Source organism: Puma concolor, chromosome B4, assembly GCF_028749965.1.
Source record: "Puma concolor isolate L17-30 chromosome B4, mPumCon1.1.hap2, whole genome shotgun sequence".
NCBI lineage: Eukaryota > Metazoa > Chordata > Mammalia > Carnivora > Felidae > Puma > Puma concolor.
In genome coordinates, this window is record NC_141673.1 from 15,896,700 (window position 1) to 15,915,872 (window position 19,173).

Consider the following 19,173-nt stretch of genomic DNA (forward strand, 5'->3'; position numbering starts at 1 on the left):
ATTCATAAAATTGTGAAAAATCGGCTGTCTGATGAAGTCTGGTCTTTTGAATAAGTTTTTTCTTCTTGATTTAATGGGAAAGGCACTGGATTTATAAGTCAAAGGCAAGTTAACAATGTCCTTTTTTAAAAACTGGTCTCTTGTGGGAGACTGGAAGCTCAGTCAGGGCAGGGAGTTTGTTTCTCTCTTTTAATGCAATGTTCCAGGACTCAGCAGAGTGTCCAGCATGTTGTAGTAATCAACAGACATTGTTTAATGAAGAATGAATAGTTGACTCATGGCTGTTTCATTTATTTGCAGGTGACTAACGCCATTTCAGTCACTAAAGTGACTAAAGTGATTTCAACTCTTAAGCTCCAATTTTTGCATCTATAAAAATAAGCCAATTACAGGGAAGGAGGCAAGGGTTAGCATTTCATTAGCACACCACAAAATGCTCTATAACAAACTACAGATGCCCTTCATGTATGTAACACCTATTAAACAGTGCCAGAAGTATGTGAAGCTCTCATATAATGGTGCATATACTTTTACTGACCCCCCCAGGAGGTACCTTCTCATGATAAAATGAAGGTACACATTTGGTCACTGTCTAGTTCACTTGAACAATGCACAAGAAAGAACAACTCAACGCTTATAGGGGTCTCCCTCCCTCCCTCTCTCTCTTTCCATATATATAATTTTTATAATCCTATCCATATTTTAAATTCAGATATATATGTGTATATCTGTGTATACACATGATTATAAAAATAATCCCAGTCTTAATTGAAACAGAACAAAAATGCAGAAAAGCACAAGACTAAAATTTGACTATAATCCCATTGGGAGGTAATCTTTGCTCCTATCTAGGTATGTGTCTGTTCCACCTAGAATGCGGAAAACAGGAAAAAGCAACACTCCCACCATAATAAGAGAAAGCCAGATAATCCACAAAATCCTAACTTTTCTTGAACCCACCAGACAACTGAGGTCACAACCACCTAGCCTGGAAGGCACAGAAAGACAGGCACCTCCAAAGAGAGAAGGACTTAGGACCTGGTTCATCTGTTCTGAGGGAGGAAACCAGGATCTCTAGGTAAAAAGAATTCAATTCAGTTTTTAAGACAAATTGCTAAGGGCCAAGTGTGAACTAGCATGACAGTAAAGAACTCTGGGAGCCACAGATGCAAAGGAAGTTTACACCTATTCACAAGATCTTCCCCACAGGCCTCACCAGGTGCTTGTGAGGAATCCTGGAGAATGAAGGAAGCATATCTCCAAGATGCCTGCTTGGAGGAGGGGAGCAACCATGGCTGCAGGGAGAGCGTGAAGTCCTAGCCAGCCAGCAGTCTCTCCCCTATGGAACAAAAGCCTCATGTGGCCAGCGGGAGGATGGAAACACTGTTGACTGTGGACGTAGAAAGAGACCCAATGCAGGTGGGGGAAGTAAAAAGAAAAAGCTCTCTAACCTTGGTAGAAACCATCATGGGCTCAGACTATTAGAGATTCATATCTGGGGCAGGATAGGATCATGGAGAATGCCTGACTCAGAGCCAGCAACACAGAGCCTGCTGGGGACTAAACTAGGACAGCAGGGAAACCCCACACCTCCATACCAGCCCCAAACAGGCCAATAAGTGTAAGAGAGGTACACAGGGAGGGCCTAAAGCTGAGGATGAGAACCCACCCCACCAACAAACTTTCAACCTAAGCACAGGGTACCGCAGAAGAATCTGGTAGTCCACTTAAGGTAACCCATAGCAACAACAAAATCCAAACCCAATCAACGCCTAAATAAACTGACTCAACTCCCTACATCAAGAGCTAGGAGAGGAAGAGGTGTATCTATTTCCAGACATAAATACTATTTACTTCAGTCTTTACTCTTCTAACTACTGTTTGGAAGTCAATAAAAAATTATAGGACACACAGAAAATTAAGAAAAAGAATCGACTATGATTGAATGGATTAAAAAAAAAAAAAAAAGACCCATCCATACACTGCCTATAAGAGACTCACTTCAGACCTAAAGATACACACAGACTGAAAGTGAAGGGATACAAAAAGATATTCCATGCAAATGAGAGTGAAAAAAAAGAAAAAATAAAACAAAGTAGCAATACTTATATCAGACAAAGAAAGACTTTAAAATAAAGATTGTAACAGGAGACAAGCGCATTACATGATAAAGGTATCAATCCAAAAAGAAGATAAAACAATTGTAAATATCTATGCACTCAACACAGGAGCACCTAAATACATAAAGCAAATATTAACTGACATAAAAGGAGAAATTGACAGTAGTAGGGGACTTCAACATCCCACTTTCATCAATGGGTAGATCATCCAGGCAGAAAATCAACAAGGATACAGTGGCTTTGAACAATACATTAGACAAGATGGACTTAACAGATATATTCAAAACATTTCATCTAAAAACAGCAGAACAAACCAATTTGACAATAAATTTCATATTAAAAAAATGCAAAAAAATAAAAATAAAAACAGCAGAACACACATTCTTTTCGAGTGCACATGGAACTTTCTCCAGGACAGATCACATGTTAGGCCACAAAACAAGTCTCAATAAATTTAATATTTAAATCATATTAAGCATATTTTCTGATCATAAAAGTATGAAACTAGAAATCAATTACCAGGGAAAAAACTGGAAAGAACACAAACACATGGAGGCTAAACAAAATGCTACCAAACACCAATAGGTCAATGAAGAAATCAAAGAGGGAATTAGAAAAAAAACATGGAGACAAATGAAACTGAAAATACAATGGTCCAAAATCTGTGGGATGCAGCAAAAGCAGTTCTAAGAGGGAAGTTTATGGTGATATAGGCCTACCTCAAGAAACATCAACAAAAAATCTCAGACAATGTAACTTTATGCCTAAAGGAACTAGAAAAAGAACAAAGCCGAAAGTGAGTAGAAGGAAGGAAGGAATAAAGGTCAAAGTTGAAATAAATGAAACAGAAACTTACAACACAATAGATCAATAAAACAAAGAGGTGCTTTTTTAAAAAGATAAACAAAAATGAGACACCTTTATACAGAGTCAGCAAGAAAAAAGATAGAGGACTCAAGAAAATCAAAAATGAAAGAAGAAAAATAACAACTGACATCACAGAAAAACAAACGATTATGAGAAACTATTAAAAAAATTATACAACGAACTGGACAACCTAGAAGAAATGGATAAATTCCTAGAAACATACGATCGTCCCAAACTGGATCAGGAAGAAACAGAAAATCTGAACAGACTGATTACTAGTAATGAAGTTGATCAGTAATAAAACAGAAGTCCAAAGTCAGACAGCTTCACAGGTGAATTCTACCAGCGATTTAAAGAAAAATTAATACTTATTATTCTCAAACTATTCCAAAACATAGAAAAGAAAGGAGAGCTTCCAAATTTATTCTACAAGGCATTACCCTGATACCAAAACCAGACAGACACTACCAAAAAAGAAAACTACAGGCCAGCATCCCCGATGAATACAGATGCAAAAATCCTTAACAAAATATTAGCAAACTACATTCAACAATACATTAACAATCGTTCACCATGATCAAGTGGGATTTATTGCCAAGATGCAAAGGTCGTTCCGTATACACAAATCAATCAAAGTGACACATCACATTAACAAAAGGAAGGATAAAAGCGATATGAACATCTGAATAGATGCAGAAAAAGCATTTGAAAAATTCAATATCCATTCATGATAAAAAAAAAACTCTCAACAAAGTGGGGTTTGGAGGAAACATACATCAACATAATAAAGGCCATAAATGACCAATCCACAGCTAACATCATACTCAATAGTGAAAAACTGAAAGCTTTTCCTCTAAGATCAAGAATAAGACAAGGATGTTCACTCTCACTTTTATTCAACAAAGTACAGGAAATCCTAGCCATAGCAATCAGATGAGAGAAAGAAATAAAAGGCATCCAAATTGTGAAGTAGAAGTTAAACTGTCCCTATTTGCAGATGACATGATACTATGTATAGAAAACCCTAAAGATTCCACCATAAAACTATTAGAATAAATGAATTCAGTAATGAATTCAGTAATGAATTTGTGTTATAGGACACAAAATCAATATACAGAAATCTGTTGCATTTCTATACACTAATAATGAAGTAGCAGAAAAACAAACTAAGAAAACAATTCCATTTACAATTGCACAAAACAGAATAAAATACCTAGGAATAAACTCGACCAAGGAAGTGAAAGACCTGTACTTTGAAAACTATAAAACAATAATGGAAGAAGCAGAACACAATATAAACAAATATAAAGAAACACATGCTCATGGGCTGGAAGAATTAATATTGTTAAAATGTCCATACTACCCAAAGCAATCTATACATTGAATGCAATCTCTATCAAAATGCCAATAGTATTTTTCAGAGAACTTGAACAAATAATCCTAAAATTTGTGTGGAAACACAGAAGATCCCAAACAGCCAAAGCAATCTTGAGAAAGAAGAACGAAGCTGGAGGTACCACAATCCCGGATGTTAAAGTATACTACACAAAGCTAAAGTAATCAAAACAGTAAGGTACCGGCACAAAATAGACATATAGATCAATGGAACAGGAGGGAGAGTCAGAAATAAGCCCACGCTCATATGGTCAATTTATCTATGACAAAGGAAGCAAGAATATATACGACGGGCAAAAGACAGTTTTTTCAACAAATGGTGTTGGGAAAACAAGACAGCTACATGCAAAAGAATGAAACTGGACCACTTTCTTACCACATACACAAAAATAAACTCAAAATGGATTAAAGACCTAAATATGAGACCTGAATTACTACTAAAAGAAAACCTAGGTAGTAAGCTCTTGGACATTCACCTTAGCAATACATTTATGGATATGTCTCCTCAGACAAGGGAAACAAAAGCAAAAATAAACTTTTGCATAGCAAAGGAAACCATCGACAAAACAAAAGGCAACTTACTTAATGGAGGAAGACATTTGCAAATGACATACCCAATAAGGGATCGATATCCAAAATATATGAAGAACATATAGAACTCAACACCAAAAACCAGACAATCCGATTAAAAATAAGCAGACCTGAATAGACATTTTTCAAAGGAAATATACAGGTGGCAACAGATACAGGAAAAGATGTTCAACATCACTAATCATCAAGGAAACGCAAATCAAAACCACAATGAAATATTACCTCATACCAGTCACAATGGCTAGTATCAAAAAAGTAAAAACTAAGAAGTGCTGGTGAAGATATGTAGCAAAGGGAACCCTCTGCACCGTTGGTGGGAGTATAAATTAATGCAACCACTGTGGAAAACAGTATGGAGATTCCACAGAAAATTACAAATAGAAATACCATACAATTCAGTAAAAAAATTCCACTTCTGGGTGTCTACCCAAAATGAAAACACTAACTCTGTGTTCACTGCAGCATATTTACAATAGCCAAGGTATGGACGCAACCCAAGTGTCCATCAATAAATAAACAAATAAAGAAGATGTGGTATATATACACAACGGAGTATTACTTAGCCATAAAAAAGAGTGAGATTTTGCCATTTGCAACAAAATGCATGACCCTAGAGAATATTAAGTGAAATAAGACAGACAGTAAAAGACAAATACCGTATGATTTCACTTATACGTGGAATCTGAAAAAGAAAACAGACAAAAAAACCAGAAACAGAGTCATAAATACAGAGAACACACTGGTGGTTGCCAGAGGGGAGGGGCATGGGAAGGATAGGCAAAATAGGTGAAGGGCATTAACATGTACATGTACAAACATGTACAAACATGTACAAACTTCCATTAACATGTACAAATTAACATGTACAAACTTACAAAGCAAGTAAGTCACAGGAGTGAAAAGTACAGCATTGGGAATATAGTCAATAATATCTTAAGAACATTGTATAGTGACAGGTGGTAACTACACTTACTGGGGTGAGTGCTGCATAATGTACAGAACTTCCCAGTCACTATGTCGGATGCCTGAAACTAATATTACATTGTATGTCAACCATAATCCAATAAATTGGAGTAATGCATATTTTTAAATAAAATAATACAAATAAATAATAAAAATAATACAAATTTTAAAAAGAAAAAGAATCCACTCTCAAGAGATAAAGGCATGAAGAGAACCTGACTATCAAACAGGCAATTTATTTATTTATTTTTTATTTTATTTTTTAAAAATGGAACTGTAGTTGTCTTTTATTAAAACCATACAGGGGCGCCTGGGTGGCGCAGTCGGTTAAACGTCCGACTTCAGCCAGGTCACGATCTTGCGGTCCGTGAGTTCGAGCCCCGCATCAGGCTCTGGGCTGATGGCTCAGAGCTTGGAGCCTGTTTCCGATTCTGTGTCTCCCTCTCTCTCTCTGCCCCTCCCCCATTCATGCTCTGTCTCTCTCTGTCCCAAAAATAAATAAAAACGTTGAAAAAAAAATTAAAAAAAAAACAAACCATACGGTGTGTGGTTTTTAAGAGACTGGTTTTGCAGATCGGTTGTATACAACTATGCTGTCATTTCTCTTTCTGTACTGTAACTCATGTTTTAAATGAATTTGATGAATGAAATAATACCATTATTCTTGAAAAATATTTTTTTTATTCTGTGTATAATTTTTCTAATGAAACTTTAAACCTTTGAAATGTGGTAGTATGTTTTCTGTAAGTGGAATTGCCTTTGTTACCAAATGAATAAGGACTGACCTAAGATCAGACTCTTGTGTTGGTCTGTGATGCATTTTAGTAGCCATTCTGAGCTTTTCATTGGCTCAGATCATATGTAAAATAAGGTTATATTACACACACTAAAGACTCAGTTTGAAGATAAGGACTGAAAATAGATATAGGGTTGAGATCCTAAAAACCCTGCTGAATTTAACTTGTTCAACCTTCAAACAGGCAATTTAAAATAACTATCATTGGGGCACCTGGGTGGCTCAGACAGCTGAGCGTCTGACTTCAGCTCAGGTCATGATCTCGCGGTTCATGAGTTTGAGCCCCACGTCAGGCTCTCTGCTGTCAGCACAGAGCCCAATTCAGATCTGCTGTGCCCCCTCTCTCTGCCCCTCCCCTGCTCTCTCTCTCTCTCTCTCAAAAATAAACACTAAAAATTTTTTTTAAATAAATACGATTAATATGTTAAAGGTTCCCATGGAAAGGATAAACAGTAAGTATGAACAGATGAGGAATTTCAGCAGAAACACAGAAATAATAAAAAGCCATCAAATGAAATGTTAGAAAATGAAAACAAAATATGGCAACAGAGGTGAAGAATGCCTTCAGCAATCTCATTAGCAAAGTCGACATATGCTAGAAAAAAATCAGTAAGCCTGAAGATAGGCCAATAAAAATGAATCTAACCAAAACACAAAATGAGTGAAAAAAGTTAAACAGAGCATCCAAGACAGTTGTGGGACAGTGTCAAATGGTCTGACATGCATGTAAGCTTAATCACATAAGGAGAAAAGGGAGAAAACACAGAGCAGAACATAATGGCAGGGAGTTTTCCAACAATAATGAAACATATCAAAGCAAACAGATCCAAGAACTTCAGAAAATCTCAAGCAGGGTTAACTAGACACATCATATTCAAACAGCTAAAACCAAAGGTAGAGAAAATCCCAAAGGCAGCCAGAGGAAAAAAGGCACATTGTATGCAAAGCAGAAAAGATGTACAAAGATAAACATGCAAGCCGGAAAATGAACAGTTGAAATCTTTTTTTATTTAAAAAAAAATTGTTTTTAACGATTTATTTTTGGGACAGAGAGACAGAGCACGAACGGGGGAGGGGCAGAGAGAGAGGGAGACACAGAATCAGAAGCAGGCTCCAGGCTCTGAGCCATCAGCCCAGAGCCCGACGCGGGGCTTGAACTCACGGACCGCGAGATCGTGACCTTAGCCGAAGTCGGAGGCTTAACCGACTGAGCCACCCAGGCGCCCCATACAGTTGAAATCTTTAAAGTGGTGAACATAAAACCAAACAGAAAACTTTGAATCCAGGACACCATACCCACTGAAAGCATCTTTCAAAAATGAAAGAGAAATAATGACTTTTTCAGACCAACAAAAGCTGAGATGATTCATTAGCACCAGACCTGCAATACTAGAAATGTTTTAGACAACTCTTCAGGCAGGGGGATATTATAATCTCATCAAACACAGAAACCAGGATTTTATACAAAGAAATGAGGCGCAGAAATCACTAGGATGACAGTAAATTTAAAAGACTGTCTTCTGAATCTTTAATCACTCCAAAGGTGAATTATCTAAAGCAAAAACAGTAACACCTGTGACTGTAGAGCATCTACAAGACCAAAATGTGTGAAAGCAACGGCATAAAAAATGAGAGAATGAACTGGAGGTAGACTGCTGTGAGGTCCCTGCAGTCCATGAGGCGCAGTATGATACTACCTGAAGGTAGGCTGTGAATAACAAAGATCTACAAACCCACAGGCATCCACTAAAACAATTTTTAAAACAGATCTAAGAAACAGTCTGATTATGGAGATAAAACAGAATGATTTTTAAAAAATTAACCTAAAACTAGGCACAAAAACAGGGGAAAAAGGGATAAAAACGGAAGGAACCACTAGAAAACAACTAGCGAGGTGGAAAATTTTAATCAACCATGTCATTAATAACATTAAATGCAATTCACATTAAATATGAAGGCCTAGACATAGCAACTAAAACTGGGAATTGTCAGACCGGGTGAATAAGCAGGAGCTCACACTATACGTTGGCTACGTGAGATCTACTCTAACTATGAAGACACAGAGTAACAGAGTGGGAAAAGGCATGCCATGCAAACACTGAGTGATAAGTGGTTATCAGGCGATGACAGTGGAAATAAGAGGGGCATGAGAAAGGTTTTTAAAGTCATGAAATTGTTCTATGTTTCAATCGTACAATTGACCCTTGAACTTGTGAACTAAGTGAACATACTTACATATGAATTGATTTTCAATAAATACAGTAAATTTATTTTCTCTTCCTTATGATTTTCCTTTTTTTTAAAGTTTATTTATTTGAGAGACATAGAGATACCACAAGTGGGAGGGAGGGGCAGAGAGAGAGACAGAGGCAGAGAGAGAGAGTGAGAGAGAGTGAGAGAGAGAGAGAGAGAGAAAGAGAGAGAGAGAGAGAGAGAGAGAATCCCAAGCAGGCTCCATGCTGCCAGCACAGGCCCAATGCAGGGCTAAAACCCACAAAGCTGCGAGATCATGACCTGAGCCGAAACCAAGAGTTGGACACTTAGCCAACTGAGCCACCCAGGTGCCCATTCCTCATAATTTTCTTAACAGCATTTTCTTCTCTCTTACTCTATTGTAAGAATACAGTATGTAATACACAGAGCAGACAAAAATATGTTTAATCACCTGTTTGTATTACTGGTAAGGCTTCTGGTCAACAGTAGACTATTAGTACTTGGGCTTTGGAGGAGTCAAAAGTTATATGCAAATTTTTGACTGCACAGGGGTTTGGCACCTCTAGTCCCTGTGTTGTTCAAAGGTCAGCTGTATACACTAAAAATGGTGAATGTTACTATATATAAAGTATACTCCAAATAAACCTGAATTTCAAAAATAAAATGAAATGAACAGCTATAAACATATACATAACAATATAAAATGAAATGATAGAACTAAGAACAAAAGTATCTATTGTATCAGCAAATGTAATTGGGCTAGACCTTTTTAGTAAGAGAAAAAAATCTGATTGAACTATAAAATTCTAAATGGTTCTGCATATAAGCAAGTTATAAAGGTTAAATATAAAAAGATGGGCAAATGCATTTGGGACAGATGAAAACAAAGAGAAAATAGAGGTAATGATCTTAGTATCAGACAAGCTAAATTGTTGGCCCAAAAAAAATTTCAATTAGACTTTTTTTTTTTTTTTTTAATTTTTTTTTCAACGTTTATTTATTTTTGGGACAGAGAGAGACAGAGCATGAACGGGGGAGGGGCAGAGAGAGGGAGACACAGAATCGGAAACAGGCTCCAGGTTCTGAGCCATCAGCCCAGAGCCTGACGCGGGGCTCGAACTCACGGACCGCGAGATCGTGACCTGGCTGAAGTCGGACGCTTAACCGACTGCGCCACCCAGGCGCCCCTCAATTAGACTTTATAATGCCAAGAGTACAATTTACAATGAAGATGTTACAATTCATAATGAAGCTGTTGCTCACACTGAAGATAAAGCAGCTAGAAATATCAAGGCATCATATAACATAGCATCAATATTCAAAAACAAAAATTATAGGAGATCCAAGGTGAAATAGGTTAGCACACATTAGTAGTAAGTCTTAAAACTTATTTACCTATCTTGATCCATAACAGTGTAAGTGGACGGCACTAAGACAAAAGAGAACTTAGTAACAACATTGACCCAAATACATATATGTCAAAGTCTGTACTTTGAACGCAGACAGTGTTTCTTCTTTCCAAGTGGCACAAAACTGACCATATATTAGACAACAAATAAAACCTCAAAAGAAGAAACAGTTCAGAAAACAATCTCTACTCAATAAAGGCTAAAATGAATAGCATAAGTAGAAGGTAATAGCTCCTAACAATTGGAAGTTTTAAAGTCCTCTTTTAAAGTTCTTAGGACATAGAGGAACTGCAATCCAAAGTTGCAAAATATCTACAAAATAATGATGTTAAAATATTACATCTCGAAAACTATGGGATACAGGTAGAACAGTGCTCAAAGAAAGACCCAACCCTGAAATATCTATGTTATTAAACAAGAATGAAAGAAAGTAAGTAAATCAGCATCTGTTTTTTTGTCAGTTATTTTTTGTCACTGATAAAACAACAAACTATGTAGTGGGCATTCAATAAAATATTTGTTGAATCCACGAAGAACAGAGTAAACTTAGGAAAGTAAAAGAAATGAGTTAAATAAAAGAAATCGATGTATTGGAAAAAAAGAAAGAGTAATAGCACCAATAAATATATCCAAGGGTATGTTCCTTGAAAAAAAATAAGACAAAACAGGTAACTTAATCACAAAGTAGCAGCAGAAAGCACAACTCTACAACCTAAAACATAGTAACGCAGAAATAATCACAGACACAGAGGAAACTCAATGAGTCTATAGACTCCCTTTGCCCAACCCCAAGCAAATAAATTTAAAGATCTAGAAGTGGACATTTTCTAGGAAGATATAATTTAACAAAACTTACCTCAGAGAAGATAGAAAATTGAAATTAACCAATTACTATAGAAAAAAAAAAAGAAAAATTCAAAGATTTACTCCCACAAAACACTACACCCAGATGCCTTCAAAGGGGAATTAATTATGTGTGTCTCCAAGAGCAAATCATTTCAATGCTATTTAAAGTGTGTCAGAGCTTAGAGAAAAAAGGAGGTGGAGAGAAGCTTCCACATTTCTTTCACAAAGCAAGAAAAACATTGATACCAACAACTAATGAAGATCAAACACAAAAAGAAAATTGCAGACCAATCTCACTTTATGATTTTGATGCAGAGACTCTACGTAAAACATTAGCAAATAAAATCCTCTAGCACATTAAAGAATATATACAGTGAGTAAGTGGAGTTTATTCTAGGAATGCAAGAATGGTTCAATATTAGGAGATGAGTAAAATAATAATTTCGATAGATGATGGAAACCATTGGATAATATTCAACAACGCTTCTTGATAAAATATTTAATGAATTTTAAAAAGACAGACATTCCTTAATAAGATAAAATACATCAGTCTTAATCCAAAATCCCACATGATGTTTAATGAAGAAACATTACATGCATTTTCATTAAAGTTGAGAACTTCAACATGTTCTTGAGGTATAAGTCAATGTAACTAGACAAGAGAAATAAATGAGAGGTATAAAAATTAGAAAAACAGTGGTAAAATTGTCTGTATTTGTAGATGATAGGATTCTAAACATGGAAAATCTAAGAGAACCTCAAAAAATAAATACAACAAGATAAGCTTGACATGGCCAGCTCAAAATAGAACACACAGATACCAGTAGCTTTCATATACACAACCCACCACCCATCAAGAGCTATGGAGGAAAAGAACACGTTCACACTAGCATCAAAAAGATAAACATCACGGGGTGCCTGGGTGGCGCAGTCGGTTAAGCGTCCGATTTCAGCCAGGTCATGATCTCGCGGTCTGTGAGTTCGAGCCCCGCGTCAGGCTCTGGGCTGATGGCTCAGAGCCTGGAGCCTGTTTCCGATTCTGTGTCTCCCTCTCTCTCTGCCCCTCCCCCGTTCATGCTCTGTCTCTCTCTGTCCCAAAAATAAAATAAACGTTAAAAAAAAAAAAATTTTTTTTTAAAAAATAAAAAAAAAAGATAAACATCTAAGAATAAATTTTTAAAATGTGTAAAATTTATATGAAAAAACATCTGCAATACTCCTGCACTCACAACATTAAAGATCAGGATAAATGTCAAGGCAAACTATGTTTCCCATTAGGAATTCTCAATATCATTAATATACACTTTTCCCTAAATTGATTTCTAAATGTAATGTAATGTCAATAAGAATACATGTATAAGTGCTATATATGTCTATATATTGAAATAGACAAACTGATGGCAAAGTAGTTCATACGGGAAAATAAGTGATAATAATAGGAAAATGGTTTTAAAAAGGAAAGTAAGTATGAGGAGCTAGTCCTACTAAATATTAAATATGTTTAAAAAGCACAAAACTAGGGGTGCCTGGGTGGCTCACTCGGTTGGGCGTCCGACTTCGGCTCAGGTCATGATCTCGCGGTCCGTGAGTTCGAGCCCCGCATGGGGCTCTGGGCTGACAGCTCAGAGCCCGGAGCCTGTTTCGGATTCTGTGTCTCCCTCTCTCTCTGACCCTCCCCTGCTCATGCTCTGTCTCTGTCTCAAAAATAAATAAATGTTAAAAAAAAAATTTAAAAAAATAAAATAAAAGCACAAAACTTAAAACAGAGTGACCCTGGGACATGAATGTATAGAAATATCAATGGCATAGGATAGGAAGTCCAGAAATAGCCCTTAATACATACAGAATTTATTATATAAAAAAAGAGACATCTCAAATCTATGAAGAAAAGATGGAATAATTAACATATGGTGTTGGGAGAAAAGGATAGCTGCTGAGGAGAAAATAAAGCCACATTTCACATCCTAGACCAGGATGAATTCCAAACTGAACAAAAATTCAAAAGTACAAAATTAAACCATAAAGTTAGTGGGATAAACCATGGGAAAATTAGTTAATCACTGGAGTGGGGAGGACTTTAAAAACTATGACACAAAATCCAGAAGCCATAAAAACAAGGGTTGATACATATAACTACATTTCTGTGAGGCAAAGACCAAAGAATGACAACAAAATGAGAAAAAAAATTGCAATTCTTAATACAGAAAAATGGTTACTACATCTAATAAATAAACAGCTCCTAAAAATCAATGAGAAAAAACATCAACCACCAAATAGAAAAATAATCAAAGGATAAGAACTGAGTTCAAATTGGTGCAGCCACTCTGGAAAACAGTATGGAGGTTCCTCAAAAAATTAAAAATAGAACTACTCTACAACCCAGCAACTATACTACTAGGAATTTATCCAAAGGATACAAAAATGCAGATTCGAAGGGGCATATGCACCCCAATGTTTATAGCAGTGCTATCAACAATAGCCAAATTATGGAAAGAGCCCAAGTGTCCACAGACTGAAGAAAGGATAAAAAAGATGTGGAATACTACTTGGCAACGAAAAAGAATGGAATCTTGCCATTTGCAACAATGTAGATGGAACTAGAGGGTATTAGGCTAAGTGAAATAAGCCAGAGAAAGATATCACATGATTACATTCATATGTGGAATTTAAAAAACTCAACAGATGAACATAAGGGAAGGGAAGGAAAAAAAAGATAAAAACAGAGAGGGAGGCAAACCGTAAGAGACTCTTAAATAAAGACAACAAACTGAGGGTTGCTGGGGGGGGGGGGTGGGTTAAATGGGTGACAGGCATTAAGGAGGGCACTTCTGGGGATGAGCACAGGGTGTCATATGTAAGAAATGAATCACTGGGTTCTACTCCTGAAGCTAAGACTACACTGTATGCTAACTAACTTGAAAATAAAAATAAAAATTAAAATTAAAAAACTGAGAGTTCATAGGGAAGAAAATAGAAATTGCTCTTAAAATACAAAGAGATACTCAATTTCACTCATAACAAGAGAAACGAGCATTACAACTTCACTGAGAAAAGTTTTAAGTCACATACCCTTTGAGCTAGAAATTCAGTCCTGTGGGAATTTATTCCTCACACACAGTTCACGTATTGGGATAAGTGGTGCCCTCCCCACCAAATGTGCACCCGGAACCTGTGAAGATGACATTTTTTTGCAGATGTGATTATTAGGGATCTTGAGATGAGCTCCTGGATTAACTGGGTGGGCCTTAAATATGATGACAAGTATCCTTATAAGAGGCACAGAGACAGACAGGGTGGGAGTCAATGTGAAGACGGAGGCCGAGAATGGAGGGATGCATCTATAAGCCAAGGAACACCCAAGACTTCCAGCCACCACTAGAGGCTAGGAGAGAGGCATGGAGTAGATCTTTGCTCACAGTCCCTGGAAGGAACCACTCCTGCCTTGATTTCAGACTCCTGGCCTCCAAAACTGTGAGAGAATTCCTTACCGCTGTTTTAAGCCACCCAGTTTATGCGACTTTGCTGCCGCAGCCCCGGGAAGCTAACGCACTCCACCCAGAAAAAGAATGTCCTTCAAACATCATTCATCACGGTGTTAATCTGTAGTGAAACAAGACTGGAAACATGACGACAACTCACTGAATTCAGTACAGTGGAACAGTACGCAGGCATAAAAAAGAATAAAACCTCTTTACAGACTGATTTGAAATGTTCTCGAACAGTCCCAACAAGAAAGAGATGCCGTTCAAAATCGGAGAGTTTATTTACAAGGGACAAGTCAAGCAGGTGTTGACAGGCATGTAGGAGCCCAGAAGGGAGACAGTTGCCATTGGAGACAGCAGCAAGCTCTCACCCACCCCATGTCTAAAGGAAAAACTTCCAACCTAAGCACAAGGCACTCCAGAAGAATTTGAATCTGGTGGTATGCTGGAAGGCCCCAGAGGCCTATGGATGGACACGGCCAGCCTGAGGTGACCTCATGGGGATGGAGACAGAATCTGTCTCCCTCCCTCTACTCTCCCCACTGGCTGAGCCCAGCTGGAAGCCACAGGAAAGGAGCCCTTCCAGAGGCACTGCATTTGGTCCAGCCCCAGGGCAGGAGGCAGCATGGGGCACAGTAGGGAGTGATCTGGAGGGGCCTGGAAGCCCCAATATAAACTCCAAGACTGTTTTTACTGTTCTGTATTTTACTCCAAGACTATATTATATTGCTCTATATTATACAGAACATTGTAATATAGTATATTTCTGTTTCAGTGAAAAAGAGAAAAAGAGCATGCTGGATGCATTGGTTGTATGTGCAAAGCAGATCTGGACAGACCCCATTCTGCAAGAAAATGACTATATTTGATGCTATATAGAGGGGCCCGGGGTGTCCTGGGGAACAGGAATCTATGGAGGGAGACTTTTCACTATATACTCTACTACACTTTTTGAATTTTGAACCATACAAATGGTTCAAAATATTAAAAATTTTATTTGCATTAAAAATTATAAATAAAACTGAAATCTTTTTTTTTTTTTTCCCCAACGTTTTTAATTTATTTTTGGGACAGAGAGAGACAGAGCATGAGCAGGGGAGGGGCAGAGAGAGAGGGAGACACAGAATCGGAAACAGGCTCCAGGCTCTGAGCCATCAGCCCAGAGCCCGACGCGGGGCTCGAACTCACGGACCGCGAGATCGTGACCTGGCTGAAGTCGGACGCTTAACCGACTGCGCCACCCAGGCGCCCCTAAAACTGAAATCTTAAGACCCCAGTGTTAATGGTCTTTAAAGGGAGACCCCCAGACAGCGAGGGATCATGTTCAGTGAAAGAGAGGCAGGAAAGGTGAGTCTGTGGACCAGTCATGAGGGGAGACAGGAAGAAGCGTGCCCACCTGTCAGGTAATGCCTGCAGCACGGTGGGCATCAGCACCCCCGAGATAGCTTTGTAGAGGATGGAGTCACACACGCCGACGATGTTCACCACTGTGGAGGAGCCCAGCACGGGAAGCATGTGGGGCGGCATTCCTTGCCAAAAGTGCAGGAGGAAACTTTGAACCTGTATCAGTCCACAGAAAAAAATCATGAGGTTACAGAAGGTTCTCCCGACAGGGCCTGGGACCCCACTAGTCTGCAGTGGGGTCTTCTGCGTCCCCTGCTGCGGCACAGAAGGCCCTGTCCAGAGTCTCCCCCCACCCCCGGCCCAGTCCCCCTGTGTCCCGTGGCCACTGCTGCAGAACCACCTGGCCTGGCAGCCTGGGGGCTACTCTGCCCTGGGAGAGAGGAACAGTACATGACCCCATCAACCCCTTCACGCTCACCGTGGTCTAGGAAAAGTTAAAGGGATGTTGCTCTTAATGAGCTCAGAGCACTGTACTCACTATTCTTTGGGCCAGTTGGTGACCCCTGGGGGTTCTCACACAAAGAAGGAGATGATGTGGGATTGCTGGGAAAAGGAATGTATCTGGGAGGGAGGGAAATGGGTGCCACAAACAAGACTCCCGATTCAAGTGTGTGCACTAAAAATGGAATAAAATGCTGGAGCCTCTTCCTCTCCAAATTCCTCCACTTCCCCAAAGAGCCCTGGCCGGTTGCTGCCACTATGGGATGCTAGATGGTGGTACGTGGGCACCCGACCCCAAACACTAGTACAGAATGGAAATACAGTAGGCACTCAAGAGTGCATTATTAACTTGCTGACAGCAGGAGCTGCAGCTGTGCTGTTGGGTGAGCAAGCAGCAGAGTCAATGTCTAAGGCAGAGAACTCTTCGGGGGCCTGTATATGTCTGTCTTTTACTATGTGAGATGGACAGGGAGAGAGCAGGGCAGGGGGGCCTGAGGTGTGGGACAAGAGAAGGGAAGTGAAGCGAAACAGCAAAGATGGTTAACTGCTGTATATGATAACATTAAAAATACCTGGAGCTTAACTAACACTGGGGAGTGGCTCGTCTTGAAGACAGGGGACAAGTTACTGAATTTTTGTGAATTCTCATAGGCTCGACTTGGTTCCTGGACCACGTGTCCTTCTTTCTCCCATGGATGGGGACTCTTGAACCCCCACATGTAGCATTTATCCACATTCCTGGTTCCCTATCCACCCCTGATTCAACGCAAAAGACCATTTAGTCTAACACTTTAGAGGTGGTGTTATGCCAGGCATTAGCTTTATTTATTTGTGACTACTATATGCCTGGTACTTTGCATTGGTTCTCTCACTTAGTACTTGTAATTCTACCACGGCTGACAATCCTTAGTTCCATTTGGCAGAGATATTAACTTATTTGTCCGAATCCAGACAGCAAGGGAGGGAATGGATGAGGTGGAGCCCCCATCTGCCTCAGTCTTTCTGCCAATCTGTCTCGTGGCTAGTTTGTTCCTCTCATGGTTACTGGCCTTCTTCTCCACTCCTGAGACCCATCTCTATCCTTGGACTGCTGCTCACCCCCCAGCTTCCTGCCCTGGCCCTGGTGGCTTGCGGTGTCCTTCAGGCCCCTCTCAGGACTGGGGGGGGGGGGTCTTGCTTTCCCCAGGGGAAATCGCTGAGATCAGGCGACCTCAGACTCCAGCCTGGTGACCTGAGCTCCATCTCATCTGGGCAGGCCTTCCCTGACATTCACAGCCTGCGCTGGATGGTGGGAGGCTTGGGGGATAAGGATTGGGGTGAAAAGCATACCCCCTGACTCCCTAGGGGGCAAATGGTGGCTGATGATCAAAACCATGATCAAAGTGGTACATGAAGTTCAGGTTTGTAAACTGTGCAACTTAAGTCACAGTTCCATTTATTCTGCACTAGTGAAAATACTGCAAAGTATTCAGCCAGATCAAAAATTAAAACAGAAAATCTAGATGAGTGAAGACTATCTTCCAGAGTTCCAACTCTGGCTCCACTACCAACCAGGGGTATAGTAATATCTCCAAGTTCAGAGATAGCTAAGCTTCCTTACCTGTGAGATGACAATAAAAGTAATATTTACTGCATAGGTTTTGGTAAAGATTCCCCCAAAAGTACCTATTTTAGTGCTTGGCACACAGCAGATACTTAATAAAGGGTAGTGGTGGTGGTTGTTATTGCATCATGGAGACACTACCACTACCAAGCCCAAGAAATCCATGGACTGCCTGAAGCAGTTATGACCCCTTGTCTAAGTGTCTACGTGTCACCCAGCCAGGATTCCCACTGTGGCTCTGCTCATCTATCGTTGGGACACCTGGTGGTTGACTCCTCTTTTGGCCTTGGCTAGGAGGTGGCCAGGCCTCTCGGAAAAGGTGCTTTCTCTCTCCAGCACTACTATTCCCTGATCCCAGCTTGTCCCTTAGCACCATCCTCAGGCCGAGTTCTGGACCTTCCTGCCTGCCCTTCCAACACTACCTAAGAAGCTCTGCCCAGTTGATTCCTACAATTTGGTAGATTCTGAATTCATTTGTCTTTCTTAGCTCTCTGTGCATGCAGCCCAACTCGTTTTTTATATGTGAGCAGTCAATTTCAAACAGAAATTCTGGAAAAGATCAGCAGCTGTGTAGGTTAAAACAAACCTGTGGAAAATCAGTCTTTAGCAGACATCTGTCTGTTTCAAGCCTGCTCAAGTTGCATAGGGAGCCCTGATCAGTCCTCAGTCTCCTGAGCAGCCTTTTGAGAGGGGCGGGGGGTGTTAGCCAGTTTTGACCTCCCTTTCTACTCTCCACATTTCAGGCTATTTAACGTCCAAAGGTATTGGTTCCTTGGAGTAGGAAGGAAAAGGAAGGAGGGAGAAGGGTGGAAAGCTCAAGAGCAGGGACTTGGAAGTTGGGTGTGAAATGGACAGACATGGCGTTCTAGCAGGAGGTGGGGCTGGTGGGACTTCCCAAGGGACTGGATATGAAGGGCAAGGGAAAGAGAAGCATCAAGCCTCATGACTTGAGCAATTAGATGGGTGGTGGTGGCAATCTGAGATGGGAAAAACAAACTCAGGTGGAAAATTAGAGCTCTGATTTGACCATGTTAGGTTGGAT

At 39.6% G+C, this 19,173-nt stretch overlaps 1 protein-coding gene across 4 annotated transcripts in view; it reads right to left on the minus strand.

The window, feature by feature from the left end:
• Window positions 1-19,173, minus strand: part of RFX4 (regulatory factor X4) — a 166,110-nt gene that overhangs the window by 56,432 nt on the left and 90,505 nt on the right. For all 4 annotated transcript variants that reach the window (XM_086712458.1, XM_086712457.1, XM_086712459.1 and 1 more), the window contains one exon: window positions 16,080-16,243. In XM_086712458.1, the coding sequence (XP_086568584.1) occupies window positions 16,080-16,243 (164 nt within the window). The remainder of the gene's footprint in view (window positions 1-16,079; window positions 16,244-19,173) is intronic.